Source organism: Suncus etruscus, chromosome 12 (genome assembly GCF_024139225.1).
Source record: "Suncus etruscus isolate mSunEtr1 chromosome 12, mSunEtr1.pri.cur, whole genome shotgun sequence".
NCBI classification, from domain to species: domain Eukaryota; kingdom Metazoa; phylum Chordata; class Mammalia; order Eulipotyphla; family Soricidae; genus Suncus; species Suncus etruscus.
Window position 1 is genome coordinate 11,309,901 of NC_064859.1, and position 27,062 is coordinate 11,336,962.

The 27,062-nt window shown below is 39.3% G+C and overlaps 1 protein-coding gene and 1 non-coding gene across 2 annotated transcripts in view; both read right to left on the bottom strand.

Moving 5' to 3' along the window:
* Nucleotides 1-27,062, bottom strand: part of SRBD1 (S1 RNA binding domain 1) — a 184,923-nt gene that overhangs the window by 79,043 nt on the left and 78,818 nt on the right. Inside the window, exons 14-15 of the mRNA XM_049784339.1 lie at nt 18,605-18,696; nt 12,689-12,771 (exon numbers count right to left, since the gene is read on the bottom strand). Coding sequence (XP_049640296.1) covers nt 12,689-12,771; nt 18,605-18,696 — 175 coding nt within the window. The remainder of the gene's footprint in view (nt 1-12,688; nt 12,772-18,604; nt 18,697-27,062) is intronic.
* LOC126025326 (U6 spliceosomal RNA) lies at nt 7,867-7,969 on the bottom strand. The gene has a single exon (XR_007501343.1). It is a non-coding gene; the product is annotated as a U6 spliceosomal RNA (small nuclear RNA).

Genomic DNA, 27,062 nt, shown 5'->3' on the forward strand with positions numbered 1-27,062 from the left:
CCAGGAGCCATTTCTGAGTGCATAGCCAGGAATAACCCCTGAGCATCACCGGGTGTGGCCCAAAAAGAAAAAAAAAAAGTCTAAGGAACAGTATTATAAATCGTGGTGCCTCAATCAAGATGGTTTATAAAAAAAGAAAATTCTTAAGGTATTCAGGAAACCAACCTCTCAGAAGCAGCCCTCCTAACATTTCTCTTTCCCTAATTGCTGTAATTGGAAATGAATAAATTTCCAACAATTATTTCTAATAATCTCCCAATTAGAGTATTAGTCATTTTTGCACTGAGGTTGATAATTACATCCAAGAGTCTCAATATTCTATACAATTATGCATTCTCAATTTTATGCAAATATTTAGCAAAACAAAGAACTAAAACATTTTTATGATAATCTTACTTGACTCCTTCTAGTTCACTGTGTAGCTGCTCATAACCAACACCAGACTGAAACGTTACACTGACAACTTTATGGCTTTGTGGCAAAGATACGATTATTTTAAATTTCTACAAACTGATAGTTTAATTTGACTTTAATCTCACTGCAAAAGGTTTTTTTCTTTGATAACTGCATTAGTTACACGTCCTTAGAAACATTCCTATAACATTCCTGATTTTTTCAGATAAGAATTATTTCCATGAATAGTAAAAGATACACTGAAGTGTATAAAAAATAGGTGCTAGATCAGACTCTAGTTCTTTCATCAACAGATCAACTTCTTCACTTTCTACCATCGCTTTATTTCAACTAATGGGCAGACCAAAGCTCCCAGTTCCTGAATTCTAAAACACGTCCCCAGAAACAAAATATATTGCATAGGATGTATATGATACTAGTAACATTTCAGGGCTACTCAACAAAAATTTTCATGTAAAAGTTTTCTCACAAAATTTCAAGTGTGAGAATACACAAGAGTTAAAATTGAAAAACGTAGAAACAAACTAAAACTATACTGAGCAACAATACTGATAATTTAGTGTTCTGCACTATGGCACATGCCCTGTCCTGGGGCGCTGCAGAAAAATAACTGGAAATACCCCAAAACAAGAATTTGCATTCATTTTATCAGAAGAAACAAACAGAAGACAGGAAAGCAAAGAATGCGGTAGTTCCAGAAATTTTCAATTTAATTTTAATTAAATTTTTTCATTTAATTTTAATTAAATCCCCTCCGAGGGGAGTGAGGGCGGTAAAATATTCTGTTCAATCTAACAAAGTATTACAAAATAGAAGTGTGATCCAGGAGAAGGTGCAACTCCTCAGTCCCAGCACTGTTCTCTCCCACCTCTGCCCAGCCACCAATCAACAGACCTGCATACTTCTTAAAACTAGAATTCCTGTTTTCGGGGTACTCTGTTAATGCACTCTGCCCATCCCCAGCGCCAACATCCCTCCACCACAGGCCTCTGAGCATGCTCAACCCCCCAAATTCCTTCGGTAGCTTCCTTCTGGGGACCGAGTCCTGAGGGTTTGTTTTGGTTGGACTGTGCTCTCTTGCTTTGTTTCTTTATATCCCACATAGAAGTGAGATCATCTGGTATTTGTCTTTCTCCTTCTGACTTACTTCACTGAGCAAGGGCCCCTGTGGTTCAGTCCATGTTACCACAAGAGGCAAAATTTCATCTTTTTTATTTTTCCTTCTTCTTTTCTTGCAGTGCAAAGAACTGGACCCTGGGCATTGTGCATGTCAGGCACGCCCCTCAGCCAACAGTCCATCCTCTCCTGTTGGTGAGTAGTGTATTTGTGTGTGTGTGTGTGTGTGTGTGTGTGTGAGAGAGAGAGAGAGAGAGAGAGAGAGAGAGAGAGAGATTATATCTTTATCTTACTTACTTATTGGCCTATAATAATTTTATCCAGTTCTTGGCTACTGTAAATAGTGCTGCAATAAACATAGGTTTTCAGGCATCATTTAAATGAGTATTTGGGGAAATTTTGGATTGATTCCTAGGAGTGAACTGCTATAGCATATGGCAGATCTGCTTTTAGTGACTTGAGATAGGTCCATACTGTTTTCCAGAGGCTGGACCAACTTACATTCCTGCCAACAGTAAACAAAGGTGCCCTCTTCTCTACACACCTAATGGCAATTGTTCTAGCAGAATCCCTGGCTCTGCACTCATGAATTATGCCTAGTGTGCTCAGTGGACCCTATGGGATGCCAGGAATCAAACCCAGATTTCTTGCATGCAAGGTAAATGCCCTCCCAACTGTACTATCTTTCCAGCTCTAGATATACGTTTTTATAGATGTGAGTGATATTGCCCTAATTTGCACTTTCCTGCATACTAAAGAACATGCACCTTAGCATGCTGGCGGGTTGGAGCTACACCCAGCAATACTCCTGGTAGTGCTGAGGGGAACACATGTATGGTCAGAACCCGAACCCAGGTCAGCCATGTGCAAAGCCAGAGCCTTACTACCTTACCTATCTTGAGCTCTGCTCCGAGTGAACATTTTCTTCTTTTTTTCAATAGATTTGGGGGGGGGGGGGGCGTCACACCTGGCAATGCTCTAGGGTTACTCCTAGCTTTGCACTCAGGGTTCACTCCTGGTAGGCTTAGGGGCCATATGAGATGCTGAGTATCAAACCCAAATCGGCCACATAAACAGGAAATGCCCTCCCTGCTGTGCCATCAATCCAGACCAGTCATTACCACATATTAAATAGATTTTTCGCCCATTTCCAATTAACTGTCCATATATGAGTATTTACATCTGGGCTATTTTTTTTTCTTTCTTTCTCCGGGAAGGTCCATCTATGTTGTTGCTCCAGGCTAAGACTCCACCCAACAGAATTCAAATTGGGGATGGCCAGAACGTCAGGAACCATGAGAGCCATATCAGGCAGTAATGAGGATCAAGTGGTGTAAGAAACTCAACTCAGGGTCTACTGCTCAAGCTCTCTCTTCAGTGCTTAACTATTCTTAAGCAAGTGGTAAGCTTCACAGACATCCATTTCTCACCTTCCCCAGAATCTTTCTCGCAACTCCTTTCATTTTAACATAGCCAAATCTTGGTCCACTGAAACCTGTTCATTAAAGATTTATTTATAATTGTCTCTAAGCACTCCTTTTATTTAGTTCAACTCACAATCTACTATGTACTTTGGATCCACTGTTTCACTAAAAGTATCTTTGTTATGGTTACTAATTTTTAAATTAAATATGAATGATTTAAAAAAAATCGGGGGAGATTTCCAGTCCATACCTAGTGATGCACAGGGGTTACTTTTGACTTTGCAATCAGGAATCACTCCTGGTAAGCTTGGGGAATATATAAAATGCCGGGATTCAAGCTTGTGTTGGCCATGTGCAAAGCAAACACCCTTGTGCTATAGTATTACTCTGACCCCTTTGCTTTTTTATAATATATAACTATATATTTTAATATTATATTTATATATATTATATATTACATATATATTACATATATGTAATATATAATATATATAAATATAATATTAAAATATGTTATATAATATAATACACACATATATATGTATCATATATATATGAAAAAGATCAGTTTCAAATGTCAGCCATGAAAACACATTACAAGGACTTTGCCTGATTATTTTAGATCTTTATGGGTCTGGGAAGCAGCAAATAGCATATACACTTCTAGCAAGGTCTCAAATGGTATTACTCATGGCCCAGGAATCATACTTGAAGACCCAGTGGTTCTAAAGTCATCAAAGGAATTTTTGTTTACTGATCTTTGGGACTTACCTCTAGACCAATCAAAATAAAACCTATGGGGATGTGCCCTCTGCTAAGTCTTACAGTTTCTAATTTAGGAGGACGAAGGAGGTAGTAATAAAAAGAAAAGAGATGAGGAAGAAAACTAATCATGTATACTATGGTACCATTCCTTTAGGGGGGGGGGGGGCACACCCAGTGACACTCCTGGCTCTGCGCTCAGAAACTGCTCCTGGCTTGGGGAACCATATGGGATGCCTGGGAATCGAACAGCGGTCTGTCCTAGGATAGTGCCGGCAAGGCAGATGCCTTACCGCTTGTGCCACCGCTCTGGCCCCTAACACGTTTACTAGAGTTCATTAGACATTTGTTCTACTTAATTCAGTGTAAGAGTTCACTGTTTAGTTCTAGGCCAGTGGCTTCTAATCTTGTTTGGTCAACTGAGCCCTTTCAGGAAAATAAAATAAGATCTCCCAGGACACCCCCGGAAATCTATCTTCTTTAAGCAAACAAAAAAAAGAGCAACATCCCCAATCCCTACTACTGCACCCAAAGCTACTGTTGATGCCCCCATCGACAGCTGTTAAGTGACCGTTGTGAACGATGGGAAAAAAATATTTGATTTTCCCCAGTCACAGAAAAAGTTGGAGCCGTAGCTCAGCAGTAGAGCCTGAATCCCCGGCGAAACTCCTCAGCAAGGAAACACACACCAGAATCCCAAGAAAATTCCAAGAAGAAAATTCCACCCTAAAAACATCTTTGAAGATCTCTAAAGAGTGCGAAGACTACAGAAAAAAAAGTATAAGGTTTGGTACAATGTTATGGTTTCCAAGATGAAAAATAGAAAAAATATGAAGAGGAATATATGCCTACATAAAAAGTACAGCTTTTATTTTCACTGAGAACAAACATAGCTTAATTTTTTAGGGTTTTATTAAACCTCACTGTAAAACACATATGCATGAACAAGCAGCGAAAAGTTACTAAAACCTCCTGATGTAAAACTTACAATTTCCTGTATTTTAATAAAATTATGGCATATTTAATAAAGAATATACTATAAGATATAATATGCATAAATTAAAGAAGTTAAGGGCTAACATTATAGATCTGTGAAAGCTCCTGGTGGGTATCTTCTCATTTTTAACTCTCCTCCAAGTTTCAGAAAGCTCAATGTGGAGAGCACACAAGAGAGCATGCAAGAGGCACAGGTTTGATTCCTGGCACACATGCACAGAAGAGCACTCATGAGACCAAACCCTGAGCACTGAGCTGAGAGTAATGCCCAAGCATTGCCAAGAGTGACTCAAACACAGACAAACAAAAACTTTACAGTTTAATTCTATAATCTTATTTATTAATTCTAATATCGGTGTTCACAATGAGCATATAATTTTTTTGTTTAAAATTTTACAACACTCATATATATAATATATATATATTATATATATCCCATAATTTGCCCTCTCTCAATACTATATCTTTGTTTGTTTGTTTGTTTGTTTTGGTCACACCCAGCAGCACTCAGGGATTCCTCCTGGCTCTATGCTCAGAAATCACCCCTGGCAGGCACAGGGGACCATATGGGATGCCGGGATTCGAACCACCTTCTGCATGAAAGGCAAACACCTTACCTCCATGCTATCTCTCCGGTCCCTCAATGCTATATCTTATACGGCTTGTTTTAGTGCTCTTTTCTGCAGCCATTGTGTTGCAAGATGCACATTGCCTTGAAAAATTCCCTCATGTATATGAGAAACTATGTCTGAGAGCTTCATTGAAATACTATTTATAAATAGTAAAAAATTAGAAGAAATTTAATTTGAGAGTCTATAAGGTGCAGTCACGACGAATTTGGTCTGAGCTGTGAGCTCTGATGTCATCTGTTTCCAGGCGGTTTTCAGTAGTCAGCTATCAGTGGAAGTTTCCAAGATAGTTTGCATTCTGTTCTGTGGGTTAGTCAACTGAATTTGCAGGGAGCCCTTTCTTTGTCTGTCCAGACTGGGGACTTTGTCTAGGTGACAAGGTGGTTCCTGAATTTTTTTTTCCTGCAAACCTGAAAACTTTGGTAGCTGTTAGTGTAAAGAGGGCAATAGTATTGTTGCTTACTCTTAACTGGGTCCAAGAGAAAATTTCTCTAGACCTGTACTAATTTTAATAAGCATTTCAGGGGAAGCTACAAGTTTCTCTTCAAGTTCTATATACTAGATGATAGAATCATCTTAGAAATATTACAAAGGGAGTGTGGGCAAAGGTCCATCCTATGTCTTCTTCAGGGTGGCAAAGGGCTAATGTAGTTGCTACCTATAAGAAAGGATGAAATTTTATGCTATCTTGACTCCAAACGATGCAATTGACTGGTTTGGTTCTGCACTTACAATTTCTGAAAAAATCAGATCAATTAAACAGTGGAATAATCCCAGGTCACCACCATCACTTCTAGGTGCCATCAGTCCAGGGATAGAAAATGAGTAAGACATGGTTCTTACTCTTTAGAGGTTCTTGGATTTTTAGGGGAAGAGCACACTGGGAATAGGGGTTGGGGGAACCAGAGACTCAGAAAGTGCCTTTAGGTGCTCTATCAAATGCATAGAGCTTTGAAAGGGTCAGGTAGCACTCACTTGTGAGGCCACTTGTAGTTTCTCTTCTTGTCACGGTCCTTGTTCTTTAAGGGCCTGACATTCACTTCTAAATTCAGGATTTGGTTACACTTGCAGAGGATGATCTCTGAGGCGCCCTTGCTATACATGCAGAAGGTGCCGTCAGGCTCTGGATGACAGTGTTCATGGACTTGCACACAGTTAAATGTGTAGACTTTGTACAACTTCTGCCCAGGCACTTTGCTGCGCACGGAAAGTCCCTAGGAGTGCAGCCAAAGTCCCTTTCATGGCCCTCCAGCCTCGAGTTGGCTGACATAGAATGGCCCGAGGAGTTCGTCATTTTCTTGCTGTTAACAAGCTCATTTGATCTCAGAAGACTCTTGCTCCTCTGGCAGTTTAACCAATATCGATCTATTATTATTATTTGGGGGGGGGGGGCGCTCCCGGTGACACTCGGGTTACTCCCGTCTATGCGCTGAGAAATTGCTCCTGGCTCGGGGGACCATATGGGATGCCGGGAATGGAACCCATGTGCGTCCTGGGTCAGTAGCGTGCGAGGCAAATGCCTTAACGCTGAACTATTGATGTATTTTTTGTTGTTGTTGTTTTGTTTTTGGGGGGCCACACCCGGTGACACTCAGGGGTTACTCCTAGCTATGTGCTCAGAAATCGCTCCAGGCTTGGGGGACCATATGGGACGCTGGGAAATCGAACCGGGGTCCGTCCTAGGCTAGTGCCGGCAAGGCAGATAGATGCCTTACCGCTCAGTGCCACTGCTCTGATCTATTATTCTTAACTAAAGTCCAGAGTTTACATTTGTGTTCAACTTTTGTGCTATGTATTCTCTAGGTTTGAACAAAAGTACAATGACCTGTATTCATCAATCTAGTCACGCAGAGTAGTTTCATTGTCTAGAGAGCTTCCTGTGCTCTGCACATTCATACCTGTTTTTTCTTCTAACCTTTGACAACTACTGAAATTGCCTTCATACAATGTTAAATAGTTGGAATCATACAGTCTGTAGCTTTTCAGACTAACTTTTCCCCTATTTAACAAAATTCATTTAAGGTTAATCCGAGCATTTTTGTCGTTAAGTTTGCCTTTGTTTTTTGGTTTTTGGGTCACACCCAGAAGCGCTCAGGGGTTCCTCCTGGCTCTACACTCAGAAATCGCTCCTGGCAGAGTTGGGGGAACCATATGAGATGATGGGATTCGAACCATTGTCCTTCTGCATGCAAGGCAAATGCCTTACCTCCATGCTATCTCTCCAGCCAAAGTTTGCTTATTTTTTAATGCTGAATAATATTTTATTGAACAAACATACAGTACTCTATTCACTTGTTTGTTTTCAAATTCTGGCATTTAGGAATAAAGCTGTGATAAACATTTGTGTGGATGTTTTGTGTCGTATAAGCTTTCAACTGCTTTAGGTAAATATCAAAATGCATAATGACTTGATCTTATGGATGGAAAAATATAAAGTACTCCTATTTTACAAAAATCATTATAATGTTTTTAAAATTTTAGATCACCTGCAGTATTTTTTAGATTTTATGTCTTCTTTGCCTTTTCAAAACCTGGAATGCTTCACTAATTTGCCTGTCATCCTTGCTCAGTGGCCAGGCTAATATCTTTGGATCATTACAATTTCAGTAAATGTGCTGAAGGGAACAATGTTAAAAATATGATCCCCATTCTTTTTTATTTTTTAATTCTTTTCACTATAGAATTTTTCACTGAGAAATTTTTACTTGGAGATAGTTATACATTCACATGTACAATTTATTTTAAATGATATAGTATTGCATAATACATACCCAATAGTAAACAAACAAAATAAATACATAATGCTCCTACAAACTTCAGTCTCCCCCACATTTTCTCTTTAATTATTAATATTTTTGGTTTTGGGGCCACAACAGGTAACGCTCAGGGGTTATTCCTGGCTCTGTGCTCAGAAATCACTCCTGGTAGCACTCAGGGGACCATATGGGATGCTGAGAAACATACCCGGATTGGCCAGACGCAGGGCAAACACACACCCTATTATGTTATCACTGCAGCCCTTACTTTTTTTTTGGAAGGGGGGTCCACACCCGGCAGCACTCAGGGGTTACTCCTGGCTCTACGCTCAGAAGTCACTCCTTGTAGGCACAGGGGACCATTTGGGATGCCAGGATTCAAACCACCATCTGTTCGAATCAGCTACGTGTGCAATGCAAACACCCTATCGCTGTGCTATCTCTCCAGCCCCAGCCCTTTGTAATTGAGCTTCAGTCATACAATGTCTAACACCTCTTCACCCGTGCACATTTCCCACAATGTCCCCAGTTTCCTTCCTGTCCTCTTTTTCCTTTAAAATTTATCTCATATGTTTTGTTTTGAAGAATATTCTATTCTGGGCCGGGTAGGTGGCGCTGGAGGTAAGGTGTCTGCCTTGCAAGCGCTAGCCAAGGAAGGACCGCGGTTCGATCCCCCGGCGTCCCATATGGTCCCCCCAAGCCAGGGGCGATTTCTGAGCACATAGCCAAGAGTAACCCCTGAGCGTCAAACGGGTGTGGCCCAAAAACCCAAAAAAAAAAAAAAAAAAAAAAAAAGAATATTCTATTCTGAAAGAATTTTGTACCAAGAGAAGCTAAAATAAAAATCAAAAGCCTTGTTTTAATTTTTAAAAATGCTATTCATTCACCAAATAAATTATGTAAATGCTCAAAAAAAAGGATTAACAATCATAAGCATGTAATTCATTGCAAAGCATATTATTAGATTTTATTCAGATATAGAAATGATTCAACTCTGGTCACAAATAAATGAAATATCTGAATTTCAAGGCTAACTATGAATTCCATTTATAACAACTGAAACTAAGGTATTGCCCATATATCCTGGAACTTACAAGGAAGGAGCAAGACTATTTAATTGAAAAATTGGCAAGAAAGTGATCTATACTAATGAATAATGATTAATTTCTAGAACAATTTCTTCTATTGGTTTCTTTTATTTGTAGAACTGCTTCTTGTACTGGAAAACTTTGCATATTTTACAAAGTTCAAAATAATGCTTTACTTACCATTTGGGGATAACATTCAGAAATAATCCAACTGAATATCCATGAGGTACTTTTTTCTATATCTCACTCTACAATAATAGTAATCAAGCTATTAAAATATTTCTAATGGCTTAGCAAATAATAAAGAGAAGAAGAATCTCATTACCTTTTATCGACAAACTAAAACTACATTTCACAATCCCTACATGTCAACTTGAAAACTGTTTTCAAGATAGTAATATCACTTCTAAAATGTTGGGCTTTTATTTAACTCCCAAACTGGTCCTAGAGTAGGTGGGTAACATAATAATTCCCGGCCTTTGAGGCTTTACCAAAAAAATAAAGAAAAGAAAATTTATCTGGAAAAACGATTTTCCTTTTTCAGTGACTCCTCAATTATCCATATTAATGAGGAATAAAGATGACCCAAACACAGGCTTCCAAAAATTCATCTTGGAAAACCACATCATTCCCTATCATCATCAAATGAGTCAATGGAAGGATGACAAAAAAAGAGGAAAAAAGGAATGCTCTGGGTTTCCAGCTTTGCTTTAATTGCTTGTTAACAAAGGTGTTCATGAGCAGAAGAGGAAACTCGACTGTGGTCTAAAGAGGAAATAAGCATCCAGAAAAAGTTCCTGAAGTTGTGACAAGGCCAAGCAAAACCACCATTCCCCATATCCCACGGAACTCAGCAGAGCTAAGTTGGCCTCATTCTGCCCAGCCTGGGAGTCACACCAAACCACTCTGCAATGAGGTCTGAAGGTCACTTGGGGATACACAGTCATTCAACCACACTGGCTGCATCTTGCTCCAGAAATAATGATAGGCATGTGTTTTAAAAATCAGCTCACCTCATGCCGGGGACGAAGACATTCAGGGAGGGCAGCCCTGAGTATTTTCGTTGTTATGAAACTCAAAGTATTCCATTTTCTTAAATAATAATCTAAAATCATATTAGAGCTTCTATCATTTCATCTGACTAGTTAACATTCTTTCTTTGAACAGCTTTCTTATTCTTTTTATTTTTTAATCAGCAATGTTTGTCCAGCTAACTCATATTTGAAATCAGGATAAATGTCAATATTAAATTCACACTAAAAATATTTAGAGATCCCAACTCAAAACAAAGGCAACCCTGCTCTTGGTTATATTGGAAGTTCTTGATTCGAGGCTGAAAATTAAGTGCCTCATTGGTTGGAATATGAAAATGGGTAAGTCTGACGACAAGTTTTTCTTAATGAGTATTCATTATAGAAATTTTGCCCCCCAAAAAGGCATTAATTCCTAACCACACAGAAAAAATAAATATACCTGTGGTTTTGATCACTGTCAATATTTATCATTTAAAACACAAATTGGTTTTACTACTCCATATCAATAAGTAAATTGAAATTAAAAATAGAATATCAATTTTTTTCTCATATCATCAAATCTTCCTTATAAGCCTAAATTATTTTTTGTTTTTGATTTTTGGGGTCACACCCGGCAGCGCTCAGGGGTTCCTCCTGGCAGGCTCAGGGGACCATATGGGATGCCAGGATTCAAACCACTGTCCTTCTGCTGCAAGGCAAACGCCTTACCTCCATGCTATCTCTCCAGCCCCAAGCCTAAATTTTTTATGTTGTATAACTGATAAATACACAACATAATTCATTTAATTACTATTGTAGTTGTTTCCAGTAGTTCACTATTACAGAAAACATGTAAATTTTTTTTTTTTTTTTGCATGGAGGGAGAAGTAACTCCTGAACCTGGTGATGTTCAGAAACTACTTCTGGAGGGCTCAAGGGACCAAATGGAATGTCGGCGATGCAACCCCAGGCTGGCCATGTGCAAGGAAAGCACCCTATCTGCTGTGCTATTGCTCTGGCTCCACTTGTGTATAAATGTCATCAAAAGTGATTTCATTAATTTATGACTGCCTTAGAAGAGATTCCCTTCCCCTAGAAGGGAGAACCACGAGATCAAATGACTGCACTTTTTTTTTTTTAATTAAAACAATTGGAGGTAGGGATGAAAGGAGGAGTGGGGAGTTGGCATTTTGTTGTTTTGTAATGCACTTTAAAAGTACACCTTAATAAGTACTACTTGCTAGAAATGCCTCATCAATATATATGTGTCCCATTTTATTACAAATGTATTCAATTTTTACATTGAAATAATATCTCCTTCTTAGTTGCTCTACAATGAGAGAATTCCCAGTTGAATTATAACATATGGAAGGTTTGCTATTGTATGTTTCTGAGTTAAAAACCTCACTATTCCAGGTCATAGCTTCTTTCCCTGTGAAATGAGGGATAGAGCTGTATTATTTCTACAGCCTCTTTTGTTTTAAGTGGTCACACACTGACTCAAAGGCCCAATATAATATTTCTTTAGAAAAAGTATAATGTCTACCAAATCCCATGAAAATTACAGTGAGGGGAATATTCTATTTTATGTGTAAGAAAGACTTTTCTTTTTTTTTTTTTTTTTTTGGTTTTTGGGCCACACCCAGTAACGCTCAGGGGTTACTCCTGGCTATGTGCTCAGAAGTTGTTCCTGGCTTGGGGGACCATATGGGACACCGGGGGATCGAACCGCGGTCCGTCCAAGGTTAGCGCAGGCAAGGCAGGCACCTTACCTTTAGCGCCACCGCCCGGCCCCAAGAAAGACTTTTCAACAAAAAGAAAAATAGTTAGAATTGGAGTTTCTGGACCACAATTTGCTTGACCAAGATCCAGCACTGACCTCGACTCCCTGACAAGGACACACAACCCTCAAGAACTGGTAATATAATCATAACAGCAAGTATTAGCACTGCACAGTAGCAATAATGGAAAGGCCTGAGCTCAAATTAGAGTGATTGAATAGTAACTACAGTAATCAAATAAAAATGGGAAAATGCCCTTCATTCATTGTCACTATGTACCGTAAATAATTCTGTGTAATGCAAATCAGTCACAATAAAAATTAAAATAAAATAAAATATACTTTAATACATGAAAAAAAAGGGGAAAATAAGCAACTTAAACCATACTAGGTCCTCCAAAGAGTCAACTTATTACCCTAGATCCATAACCCCCTCAAGTTTTAAAATAATGGATGTATAATAAAGATCTTCAGATTGATCTAATGTTTTGGTCATCACTATGACAACAGTCAACTCTAATGCTTGATCAAAACCATAAACACTAGGAAAAAACATCGATCTTTCCCTAACCTCTAACTACCTTCCCAGATATAAACCAGATTCTGCTCAACATTAGGAATCTAGCACTTCTCACAAGTACTACACCAAGTTGGAGTACTCTTCTTGGTATTAATAGATTTCATAAATAAAATGATCCCCGTTGCTTTACCTGATACATTCCAACTCCAATGTGCTTTGGCTCAATTTTCACCAGCTCAGCTAATGGATCTTGTGCACGCCTTGCTATGGAAACTGGGAAAACAGAACAACAAAAAAACCAGAATCATGGGCCGGAGAGATAATATGGGTTTATCCTAATAACCCTGGTTCAAATCCCCAATGCCATCTCTTAGGAACCTGAATATTTTCTTTATAGAAAGGAAATATGAGAAATTCAACGAAAGGATGCCTAAATAGGTCAATCTTTGAAATCAACCCCTTTAGGAAAAGTCACTTTATAAAAGTGGAAACTGGGCTGGAGAGATGGTAACTGCCTTGCATGCTGCCAACCACAATTGGATCCTGGATACCCCATATGGTCCCCCACATTGTGCTGGTTAACACAAAGCCATTAGAAAGTTCCTAGTACACCCAGACTCTGCCTTCCCACCCCCAAATAAAAGCCTAAACTGAGAACCAGCTGGGTCCGGTCTATAATCTGTAAAGTAAGAGCAAAATTCCTGTTTTAACATTTCTGATAGACACAAAAAATTTTTAAACTTTTCCACCCAGTTTTTATAGATGGTTCACTGATGGAGTCTCCTTTGTTCATCCCAAATGAAAAACAAATGGATTAAAGACAACGTTTCCTGGGTGAAGGTAACTATATAGTGAGTTTGAAGAGTTCCCATGGAGTTAGTTTTCCCACTAAACAACCTCAGTATAGATCTTAACATTTGTAGAACTGACTGTTCCCTTCTTAGATGCTGTCCACTCTTACAGCCAAACAAACACAAGCATGGAAGGAAGGAAGGAAGGAAGGAAGGAAGGAAGGAAGGAAGGAAGGAAGGAAGGAAGGAAGGAAGGAAGGAAGGAAGGAAGGAAGGAAGGAAGGAAGGAAGGAAGGAAGGAAGGAAAGGAAGGAAGGAAGGAAGGAAGGAAGGAGGGAAGGAAGGAGGGAAGGAAGGAGGGAGGGAAGGAGGGAGGGAGGGAGGGAGGGAGGGAGGGAGGGAGGGAGGGAAGGAGGGAGGGAGGGAAGGAAGGAGGGAAGGAAGGAGGGAAGGAAGGAAGGAAGGAAGGAAGGAAGGAAGGAAGGAAGGAAGGAGGGAAGGAGGGAAGGAGGGAAGGAGAGGAGGAGGAGGGAAGGAAACGAAGCAGGGAGGGAAAGGAGGGAACGGAGGGAAGGAAGGAAGGAGGGAAGGAAGGAAGGAAGGAAGGAAGGAAGGAAGGAAAGGAAGGAAGGAAGGAAGGAGGGGAGGGAGGGAGGGAGGGAGGGAGGAAGGGAGGGAGGGAGGGAGGGAGGGAGGGAGGAAGGAAGGAAGGAAGGAAGGAAGGAAGGAAGGAAGGAAGGAAGGAAGGAAGGAAGGAAGGAAGGAAGGAAGGAAGGAAGGAAGGAAGGAAGGAAGGAAGGAAGGAAGGAGGGAAGGAAGGAGGGAAGGAGGGAAGGGGAAATAAAGAGATATAAGATTATTCAATGCAGAACTTTTAAAACATTATACCCAGTTTCGGAAAGAAGATAGAATTGTTTTCCTTCTTGACAACAGGAATAGATTTATAGAAGCACACAGAAATACAATTTTTGTATAATGAAGATGATCAGACCAACAAGAGACTTCTAAAAATAAGAGCCCAAAAGTTCAAGTAAAGAGAATTTGATAAGATTGTTGATAAAGAGACTGATGAGAGGAAGAATTCCACCAAACTTGTGACACAGTCACGCAATGGAGATTAAAAACGTGAAAGAGGAAATTGGGAGAAAGTGGTGAGCAGGTCAAAGAAGAAACAGCAAACTGCCTTCTGGGAAAAAAACTGTGAGCAGTTAACTGTGTTCCTAGTTTTTACTCAGGTAGATACTAGATACCCTAGAGAAATGCAGGCATATATCTCCATAAAAAGTCTGCACATCAGTGTCCATGGCACCTTTTTGTAATGCCCCCCCCCCAGGGAAAAAACACGCAAATATCATCAAGGATATTAACAGATGAACCGGAAAAGGTCACAAATCCATGCAATGGAGAAGTATTTGGCAATCAAATTAATAAAGTGATGGGGGCCGGTGAGGTGGCACAAGAGGTAAGGTGTCTGCCTTGCAAGTGCTAGCCAAGAAAGGACCGCGGTTCAATCCCCCGGCATCCCATATGGTCCCCCCAAGCCAAGGGCAATTTCTGAGCACTTAGCCAAAAGTAACCCCTGAGCATCAAACAGGTGTGGCCCAAAAAAACAAAAAAAAAAAAAAAAAAAAAAGATAAAGTGCTAGTACATCTGAGGGAATGGAAGAACATTCTACTAAATGAAAGAAGAACAATGCTAAAAGGGATGAACCAGGTAATTCAGTTTGCATGAAGCAGCCAGTTATTAGTGCCTCCTTATAGACAGAAAAGAGATTAGCGTTTGCAGTAACTGTGAGAATGAAGAAAAGGGGAAGAATTCCTTCTGGGGCAGAGCTTCTACTTGGAGTGACAAGATTCTTCTAAAACTGGGCAGGAAAAATGGCTGTAATAAGTCTAACTATGAACACACTAAGAAATATGCACACAGCCAATAGGGTGAGTTTGATGCTGTTAAATTATACTTGGATGAGGCTATTATATACTTGGGAAATGTAGAATAGAGTGAGGTGCAGTACAAGAATTAAGGTGATTTACCTGTGTGCAGTCTTACCCCAGATTTGAACCCTGACATCATTATGGTCTCCACACCTCCAGGAGTGACCCCAATGCAGAAAGGTACTGTCCTTTAGTATGATCAAACCACTCCCCAAAATAATAATAAAAGGAAATAAAGAAAGTGAAGACTGCCCAAAGCTTGGCAAATGCTGCCTATTTTCCATATCCCAACATCACTACTTCTCTGTCTGTCTCACTGATTCTATTGCCATTCATTAGAAATTTCTAGTTAATGCATTTGGACAAGTTATTACTATTAACTGACTGCCTACTTAGAAAACTCAAGCAAGTCAACTGAGAAATATTAGAAGTAATAAGATTCTAAAGAGCTTACTGAGTTCAAACATCTGCATAAAAATTAGAACCACAACTAAATATCCAAGCCAAATTCAATGACAATAGAATCAAGAGACCCAAAGGATAACAATTTAAATTTAAAATAGACTTGTTACACTGGTAGGCCAAAGGCCTAAGGGTGGAGGTATGGTATGCATGCTGGGAACCACATACCATCAGTAAGCATCAAAAAAAAAAATAGCAGGAGGGCTGGAGAGACAGAATAGGAATTAAGATGACTGTCTTGCAAACAATCAAACCCACACCTGAATCCCAGCATCACATATGGGGATCCCTGAGCACAGGCCAGAAGTAACTCACCTCTTAGCACTGCTAGTTATATCTACCAGCCTCATAAAGAAAATATCATAAAAGAGAATCTATCCTTTGTGAATGCTGAGTAATAAAAATATGTCAAAATCTGACAGTATGAAGTTAATAGAAATTCACTCAATAATCCATATATATTCTAAAAATATCAATGGCTTTAAAATTTATATAGACTAAATATATAAGAAAACTAATTTAAAAAATAAAATCAATGTGGCTGGAACCGTTCAGTGGATAGGGCATTTGTCTTGCATGCGGCCAACCTGGGTTCGATTTCCGGCAACCCAGGTGGTCCCCAAGCCTACAGAAGCTATTTCTGAACCAGAGCCAGGAGTAACCTGAACACCACCTGGTATGGCCGACCCCCGCACCCCCCCCCAATAAAGAAACCAACTCAGTATTATGGATAGTAATTGCAAGAGTTCTGCATTGTGAAAAGTTAGATTAAGGAAAATGGGAAACAAAGCAGATATAGAGATTTAATTCAAAAAAAATTTGTTAGATAGTAATGCAACTGTATTTTTAAAAAAGTAAAAATACTAAAGAGAAAAAGAAAAAGTACTACAGAAAAATAATTATGTCAGATATACAACTCTGGGTGAGCGGGCTGAGTCAGCACAAGACCTACTTGGCTGCATGTAACAGCCATTCCTCCCTTGTCTGTAACAAGGTTTGATCCAAAATCTAAAAGGAGAGGCTGGAGAGACAGTACGGAGGTTACATCCTTGCCTTGCACGTGGCCAACTCAGTTGGATCCCTGGCACTGTGTTATGTTGTCCTGACACAGAGTCAGGACAAGGAAACAAAGGAAAGAATTGGAAGGAGGGAGGGGGGATGGAAGGAGGGAGGGGGGATGGGCGAGGAGGGAGGGGGGGGGGATGGGAGGAGGGAGGGAGGGAAGAGGGAGGGAGGGAGGGGGGATGGAAGGAGGGAGGGGAGGGAAGAGGGAGGGAGGGAGGGGGAGGGAAGGATGGGAACAAGGGAGGGAGTGAAGGGGGAGGGGAGGGGAGGGGAGGGAAAGAACGGAAGGAGGGATGGGAGGAAGGAAGGGAGGGAGGGAGGAGGAAAGGAGGGGGGAGGGAGGGAGGAAGGGAGGGAGGGGGGAAGGAAGGAAGGAAGGAAGGAAGGAAGGGAAGGAAGGAAGGAAGGAAGGAAGGAAGGAAGGAAGGAAGGAAGGAAGGAAGGAAGGAAGGAAGGAAGGACGGGAAGGAAGGAGATTACCTTACAGAGGTTAAGTCTCTTTGCCTTACCTTACAAGTGGTCAACTCACAAGTTGAAAAGAAAGCAGGTCCTAGAAAACCAAGCGTGGCTCCTCTAAGGTTCTTGCAACATTGATGCCCAGATATGGCCTTAGAGGCTCACACCTTGAGGCTACCACCAGGACAAACATTCCTTGAGGCTACCACCAGGACAAACGTTCGCACAGACCTCCTGGGTCTCAATCCCAACTGTCAATCCCTGATTGACTCTCAATCCCTGATGTCTCAATCCCAACACCGAAGGTGCTAGATTCCAAAGTATCTAGGCTAGAGAACTCAATGGTTTGAGCTCTACTGGGAGGCCAGATTTAATCCCCAACACTACATCTGATCCCCTGAGCACTGTACCAGGAGCAACTCCACAGCACAGAATTCAGTTGTACTCCCTGAGCATCTCCCAGTGTGGCCCCAAATACTCACACACATGTAAGTACAGGCACATCAGCTCTGGTACACCTCCCACATACATACACGCACACATGTGTGCAAACTCCACAAGGAACTTCCTGCAGAAATTAGGCCCACCAATGATATAGATACATTCATTTTATGGCACCTTTAAATCACAGTTCTTCATCTCTAAATAAGAATAGTATAAAACTGTTTTGGGGAAATTTTGAGTATTAAATAAAAAAAACCCTGTCAATGTATTTATTGTCGTGCATGACAACTAGTCAAAACAACAAATACAGCTAAAATCAAAGAGGCCATTTGAAATGTCATACCAGTGGATAATCACTCATAGCCAAAGAAGAGAGAAACATGTCATTTGACACAGTCAGCAACAAAATGAAATATTTGACTGTTCACAATATTTACATATTTTTATGATTTTTTTTGCCAACAAAAATGGCAATTAATAAAATCTTAGGATAACAATGAAATCTTAGAGTAATTTATAATTTGTTATTGATGCTCTAACAACATTTGCTAAAGATGTTTGAGGCTAATTTTCACTCTGCCCACAGAAAATTAGGGTGCGCTCTTTAAAAATAATGTATTTTCTCTTCTGTGATTTCAATGATTCATTCTAATCAATCTGATTTTTCCTCAGCACTCTAAATATTTCAAAAAAATACTTTGGTTATTGAAAATGTCTACAAGTTTAAATTATGAAAATCTAAACACGAAAATCTCTTGGCCCAGAGACAGTAGCGTTTCCTTGTATGGAAATCCAGGTTCAGTCCCTGCCACCCCATGTTGTCCTCTGAGCCCTGCCAGGGGTGAACCTTGAGCACAGAGCTAGGAGTAAGCCCTAAAAACCTCGGGGTGCCAAGTGTGGCTCAAAACAAACCCATAAAACATATGTTCTTGTGCTGACCCTAATTTTCTTACCTGCACTTCTCAAATTGGGGTCCAGTCCTGGCATCTCTTTGTTAGCTTCTGGGCTAACACTGTAGATGGATGCTCCCGCTTCACTGACAATACTGAAAAACAGAAAGGGGGAAACGTCATCATCCAAGTTTTATTCCTGAGAAAAAGAAATCCATCATGACACTCAAAAAATAAACACGGTAAATAAAGTGATCTCTTCATATTTCAATGAGATATATCACACTTAATTTTTCATCAATTTGGAGTGATTAAATGATGCTTTTTAAAAAAAAGTTACATAGAAAGATACTTGCTAACTCCATAAAGAATTCATTCAATCATCACCAGGACTTTTTTGGAGTGACTGTGGGCACCACCATCCCTCCGCCCTGCCTTCTCATATTCCCGGAAGTTGCTGGCAGCCAAAATCATGTTCCACAAAAGCCAATCTGAAGCCACCTAATGCTCGTAAATAAGAGTAACAGAATTGTCAACTAGCAACAGGAACGTACCAAACCTTCTGACAATGACTAATGACCTCATTGCAAGATACATTAGTTTTCACAAGTTTTTCTGTTGCTATAACTCTTTTTTTTTCCTTTTCTTTTTTAAATAATTTCCTTCCACTTACCTGGAAACAAAAATGTAATACATGGTCCTTTAAAATAAAGTAATTTGCATTAAAATTATAAGTCAGGGGCCAGAGCAATAGCACAGAGGGTAGGGCATTTGCCTTGGATGCGGGCCAGCCCTGAACCAACCTGGATTTGATCTCCAGCATCCCATATGGTCCCTGAGCCTGCCAGGAGCGATTTCTGAGCACAGAACCAGGAATAACCCCTGAGCACAGCTGGGTATGGCCCAAAAAACCAAAAAAATAAAATAAATAAAATTATACGTCAGTCAGTTGTGTTTTGAGACAACAGAAAAATATTTGTAAAAATAAAAACAATGGATTCTCTCCCCTATGCCAAGTTCAAATTTTTCCTATATAAGCTTATATTATTATATCATTATATTATATTGCTATATTGTATTATAAGCCTCCCTTATAATAACTTTTATGAACCAACATGTAAAATTCCCTTCTAAATGATTCCAGTACATTTTGAAAAGCACATAAGAATGAGGACATGGATGTGTATAGATCTACACCAGGGGTCTCAAACTCGTGGCCCCTGTGCCGTTTGCGGCCCCTCTGTACAACATTTTGTGGCCTGGGGCCGGCCTTCAAATATCGCAGTATTCGCGATTATTCGCTTACCAAATAATCACAATAAAAATCGCATTAGTAAGAAAAAAATCACATTAAACATTCACATACCCCGAGCAGTTCCGTTTGGGGTATGCAAATGTTTAATGTGATTTTTTTCCCCTTACTAAAGCGATTTTTATTGCGAATATTCGGTAATCGAAACCCCTTATGCGGCCCTGCCTCACCCCAACTTTGCCTCCTGCGGCCCCCAGGTAAATTGAGTTTGAGACCCCTGATCTACACTAACACAAAATAGGATTGCCTCAAACACTGTCATCACCTTTACCTTGTTATAACAAACATCACAATGTCCAAGAGAAAGGGAGCAGACCTAACATCCCACTTCTTTTCAGAAGGCTCCAGAAGTGAATTTGAGAGTCAACTAGTCTTCCCTCAAGCAGGTGTCAAAATCATAAAATTTATTATTTAATCAAAGGATCACGCACATTTGATCTTCTTTTCTCCTTTGACTCTAAATACTTTACCAACAACAATGAGAATACACTCTCTGTATGGAAGCAGGTCTGGCAATGTTCAGGGGTTACTCTGTTTTGTTTTGTTTTGTTTGTTTTTGGGTCACAGCCGGCGGCGCTCAGGGGTTCTTCCTGGCTCTACACTCAGAAATCACTCCTGGCAGGCTCAGGGGACCATGTGGGATGCCGGGATTCGATCCACTGTCCTTTCTACATGCAAGACAAACGCCTTACTTTCATGCTATCTCTCCAGGCCCCAGGGCTTTACTCTTGATTCTGTGCTCGGGAATAACTTCTGGCTGTACTCAGTGGAACAAACATATGGGATATTGAGGATTGAACTTGGGTTGGCTACCCGAAAGGCAAGTGCTCTACTCACTGTATTATCTCGCCGACCTCAAGAAAACATTTTTATCACTACTATTTGCAATGCATTTACAGTTTATTGAATATTTTTAAGTTATAGATCTTCTTCAGGACATATGTGAAGAAACATCTTTCTTTTTAAGTGCTCAAAAATATCCACATTTGTTACCACATGATCATCTAAGTGACAATTCTAAAGCAGAACATTTATTTTTGGTTTTTGTTTTTGGGGGTTGGGGGAAGAGGCATCACCTGGCAGTGCTCAGGGCTTATTCCTGACCTTATGCTCAAGGAATCATTCCTGAAGGTGCTTAGGGTATCATATGGGGTACCAGGGATTAATCCCATGCAAGGCAAATTGTGCAAGACAAATGCCCTACATGCTGTACCATAGCTCTGGCACAATAAAGCAGAGACATTTTAGCAGTTAATTTTTAATTTACTCTTGGTAGTAAATAGCAAATGTAATGTCTTTTTTAAAAAAAAAATACTTTCTTAAATAACAGATCAGAAAAACTCATTTCTCTCGCTGCTTTCACTTTTAATCAAAAGCAAAATACTGAAATTTCATATCCGGGGTAGAACTTCAAATATATAGCAAGTAAAAATATGTTCTTGGGGCCAGAACAATAGCACACCAGTAGGATGTTTGCCTTGCACACACAGACCTAGGACCGGCGAGGTTTGATCACCAGCACCCCTATATGGTCCCCCTGAGCCTGCCAGGAGCGATTTCTGAGAGTTAAAGCCAGGAGTAACCCTGAGCACTGCTGCGTGTGGCCCAAAAACCAAAAAAGAAAGTTCTTTAATTTCGGAGTATGACTTTAAAATTAGGGGGGTAAGTATGCTTTTTCTCCAAAGTAAGACTTAGATTATGTTTCTCTGCTCTAGTCAATGACTAAGGAGAAAACTAAGGTCAAATGAAGTTTGAAGCGAAGAAACTCATGTGTGGACATGATTCTAAAACATGATTCTAACAAGATTCTAAAACCAATAACTAGAAAGAATTTTCAGTTCCAGTATCACAACACTTCCTAAACTGAAATTCCTAGACTTGTGGGCAGAGAGAGGGAAAATTAAAATGATGCAAAATATTTGTCTTTTTTCTTAAGAAAGGGGTTTATAGTTCCTATTATAACTTAAAGTATTCGGGATCCTCTCAAAAGGTTATGAAACTGTACCCCATGTCAAGAATATTCCAGCATAAATCATAGAAAATTTAGCTTCAACTATATCAACACTCAATCCTAATTGACTTTCTAAAAATTCTTAGTATAGGTTGGATTAGTTATGAAAGAAAAGAACATTTTTTTTAAATCTCACCCCAAATTTATTTTCTATCATTTCCAGAAGTCTCCAAAGTTACCTCTATTTAAACAAAGGAAACTTAAATGATAAATAGAAATTCCAATTAACTACAGCCTTAAGCAGTCAGTACCTGAGAATTTGCGGGGTGATTCACTTGTCTTTTAGAAGTTATAAGGTCTCAGTAGGCTAAGAGAACCGGTGCAAAGAAAAAACAGTCAGATAATAAATATTCCTCCAAATACCACACTGCCACTTCTTTTAAACAGAGGAATACAAAACAGATGTGACACACTGCACCTAAAGATTTTAGATTAGCATTAATATTAAATCAATACAAACCAGAGTAAATTTTCATGTGCTCAGCTATTAGTTATTATTGGGCTCAATAAAAAGTTCAGTACTAAGTGACAGATCAGAAAGCTTAAGTAATCTAAGTGAACAGAAAGGCCTTAACGCTGATTTCTTCAATCAAAAAGCATATTAGGACCTGAGCAAATAGAGAAGGAATCAAAGGAAACAAGCAAGCGGGAAATAGTGATGATTTTTCCCAAGAGAAGCTGCTGAAAACAAATGCGTGTCTCTTCCACAAAAACTTCTTTCCTTCCCGTTTGGAGTTCAAGGTGACCCACACAGTACCTCAGGATTCCTGTCACTTTCTTTTTATTCAAAAGTCTCCAGATAAAATGCTGGCAAAGAATTCTACCTCCCTTTTAATATATTTTCAGGAAGGTAAAAATGAACAGTGCACCACACTCAGGAATCTAATGATTTTAACCAATATTATATTTCACAAAACAAATTTCTCTCAAGTGTTAAGCAAATGAGGTTTCTAATCTTTGCAATTTGATCGTTTTATTTATTTCACCATAGAGCGGACAACATTGACCAGAAAGTATTATTTGGGGCAGGGGAGGAAGAGGTTTAACTGACAGTGGTAACTGCATGATATTTGCAAGATAATTACAGTATGTTGGAACCCCTCAAATTGCTATTTTAGATAAGTGTCTAAATAGATATGCAAGGTATCTTAAGCTCTAAATAAATGAAAGGAAATCTCAGAAATTGCTGTCTCTATCTCTCTCAATGTGCTATTATTTAGAACAGAACTGGTACTCTTTTGAAGCATATTCTTACTCAGCACTATTTATTTTTTTCTAGATATTTTTATTTTAAAAAATTCCAAGACACAAAAAATAGAAGCCTTATTTTATAGCCTTTCATGGCAAGTGTAAAATACCAACATTTGCTCTAGAATTATTATTATTATTATTATTATTATTATTGGTTTTTGGGTCATACTCGGCAGCACTCAGGGATTACTCCTGGCTCTACGCTCAGAAGGCTTGGGGGATCTATGAGATGCCGGAATTCGAACCACCATCCTTCTGCATGCAAGGCAAACACCTTACCTCCCTGCTAACTCTCCGGCCCCTAGAATTATTTTTAATAAATAAAAGCTCTGTTAAAAATGATAAATTTTATTAAGATTCAATGTTATGCATTGAATAGTTTTCTTTAAATTTACAAAACTACAGATTTTGTACTTCCAGAACTAAAGTCTTTTTCCTGAAGACAGAGTCTTCTATTAACGAGCTTTGTAAATGCAGATTTGTACCTAGTTTTCTTTCAATGACTTTATTTTGCCACTAGAATAGGCAAAATTTTTAGGCAAAATTTAAGTGGAGGAAGGTTAGATTCTTTTTGCACGAGACAGGAAAACTAGCTGTTCGCTTTTCAAGTCAGTGAGCTAACGTTTTTAAAATCACTTACAAGAAGTCTGAGGATCAGCCTACTTATTTCTCAACTATGAAAATAGCTTTTGCTTTTCATTTGAAATAAATCACATGCTTCCTATGCTAAATAACAGTTTCATTTTATTCAAAGGTAACCTAGTTAAATGAAAACGTAATTATTGGTTTAGGATATTACAATTATCCATGATATATGCTTGAACTAATAAAAAACAATACAAGTTTAATTTTTTCACATGAGTATGTGAGAATTTCTCAAGCTTTACCACTCCTCTAGAAGTTCTTTTCTTTCATTGGGTAGGCCTATTAAGAAAGCTGTGCAAAATGGAAATATGTTAATTGCTAATTTCACCCTCATTTTAAAAAAAATTGTATTTAATAGAAATCTTCCAGATTTACAGGACTGAGAAACATTTCATGGAAAGAAAGTCTTGAATTATGTTTCTTAACATTAACAGAAAGGACCACTCCCAAAGTTTTGTTCAACACATAAGATAACTATTCTGAAGCATAAAAGGCAGTACTACGAATATCTTGTAAGTAAAAGGCAAGGCCAAAAAGACCAACAAGAATAAGAGAGGTTCTGGAATTCTGGCTTAAGGAGGATTATTTCTAAGAACATATCAAAGTAATGCTAAATCCCTATAGACAAGAACATTGTCATTTTAGGAAGTCAGAATTGTGTCCAGTCACTTTAAAAGCTAAAGTAGTAATAAAAAAGTAAGATATAAGCTAAGGCAGTCTGGAGATCAAAAAAATGTTGAGAAACCAGCGAAGCCAGGTGCGATCTAGATGTTACGCAGCAACTTGGAGAGTAAAGGATGCTGGGAAACCAACTGAATTCGATGCTGATAGAGCTATGTTCACCGCAGCACTCTTGGGAAGGTGATTGCAACCTCAGGCCAAAGGTCTATTAAACGGACAGTCTGTCCTGCAAAGCTCGCTATTAAATATAAAATATAAGGTGAAAGAAATTTCAAAATATGCAACCTTGCTTAAAAGCATATTCATTGCAGTGTGGCCTTTTGAGAGAACACTATTAAGAACTAAAATTTCTAAGTAAGTGGAAAAGGATAGTGATGTTAAAAATTATTATAAATATAGTCAGTCCTGCAAAGCTCGCTATTAAATATAAAGATAAGGTGAAGAAATTTCAAAATATGCAACATGCTTAAAAGCATATTCATTGCAGTGTGGCTTTGAGAGAACACTATTAAGAACTAAAATTTCTAAGTAAGTGAAAAGGATAGTGATGTTAAAAATTATTATAAATAATTAAGTTAAAAATTCTAAAACTGAGATCAATTTAGGAATCTTTAAAATACAGGTCTAGAGATATATAGATCTTTAATATGTTCATTGCACTTTAATCTCAATTATACACATTTAGTTGTATTTATTTTAATTTTTTACAATAACACACATTTACAATCAGAAGCTGGCAAACTTTAAATCTGAAATTGACCACTGATTTGTTTGTTTGCTATTTTGTTTGTGTCACTGATAACACATTATGGCCCCCCAATTGTTTTTTTTTTTTTTTATTTTTTGGTTTATTGGTTTTTGGGTCACATCCGGCAGTGCTCAGGGGTTACTCCTGGCTCATTGCTCAAAAATCGCTCCTGACTGGCTCGGGGGACCATATGGGATGCCGGGATTCGAAACCACCATCCTTCTGCTTGCAAGGCAAAATGCCTTACCTCTATGCTATCTCTCCGCCCCCTCCCCAATTTTTTTTTTTAAGAAAACAGTTATTAAAGTATTTTTAAATTAATCTGGGTAAACATCATTTGTTAGTAATACTTCCAACAGGGCATCAACAAAATCTCAACTATGAACAAATTATGCATGTAACCCCACATTACAAAGTGGCTGAGCACGAAAGCCAAGAGTAAATATTTGATTTTTCATTACTAAGGTTAGACAAGAAGTAAATAATGTGATCATTAAACATTATATATCTAAGTTTAGCCTTTAAATTTATTTTCAAGATTATCAAAGCATAATAGGTTCCCTTACCTGCCATGTAAAATATATAAAGTGACCTTATAAGGAAAGCGTTGGGGGAGGCAACACTATAAAGGAAAATATGTTAAATCAAAAAAAAAATAATAGTTCATTATTCAATAGAACCAAAGGCGTTTCATTATTGGTATGTGGCACTGGCGCCATCTGGTGGAAAATCAAGTTAGATGCAATTTACATATTACTACAGCTTTGTTAAAATTCTATCTTTCAAAACTGCCTATTTTCCCATAGGAACAAGGTATACAACTAGTATACTTAACATAGGGAAGACTCTGTAGAAAGAAATGTAAGGCCGGCGAGGTGGCGCAAAGAAGGTAAGGTGTCTGCCTTGAAAGCGCTAGCAAGGAAAGAGCCGGCGGTTACGATCCCCCGGCGGTCCCATATGGTCCCCCCAAGCCCAGGGGCAATTTCTGATGTGCTTAGCCAGGAGTCAACCCTCGAGCAATCAAGCAGGTGTGCCCTCCCCCCCCCCCCCCAAAAAAAAGAAAAAGAGAAATGTAAAGGTGGTGTTTAAGGAGAACTGACAGCATCTTCCAAAACAGGAGATCCCAGAGCTCTCCCAGCGGACAATCCTATCATTCACCCACAGGGCGATGCGATGTCTCAAAGGTACTGAACTTTCTAGGCTGTTCATTCTCCTGAGTGGTTTTATTTTTTGGAGGGTCTCCCATGTTGTGTCTGGGAGGCCTGGACAGGTGGGTCTGTTCTTTCTCTCCCTCTCCTCCCATTCTCCTCCCCTCCTCTCCTACTCCTCTCCTCCCTCTCTCTCTCTATTTCTCCTCTCTCTGTCTCTCTCACTCCCTCACTCACTCTAGGCAATAGTACAAACCAGCATTTCAAAGCCACTTGGCTGCCTCCAAGGCCAGACCTGGCAGTATCAGCAAAGTCCAGGGCTACACACTGGCCATGCTCTGGGACAAATGTGGTTCCTAGCACCCAAACCAGGGTTAGCACAGACAAATCAATGACTGAAACGACGACACAATCTCCCCTGGGAAGAGAGTTTGCCCTTGCATGCAGCCAACCTGGGTTCAATCCTGAGCATCCCATATGATCTCCTAGCCAACCAGAGTTAATTTTTAAACACGGGAGCCTCGAGTAAGCCTCTGAGCATTGGTGGTGTTGTGGTCCCCAAAAAAACAAATAAACAACATTTCCAGCCCTATTAGAACTTTAAAAATCTCTAGCCACCAAACAAACAAACAAACAAAAAAAAACCTAACTATGGCACAGTGAATAGAGTGTTGCCTGGCACACAGCCAACCTGGGTTCGACCCCAAGCATCCCAGTATGGTCCC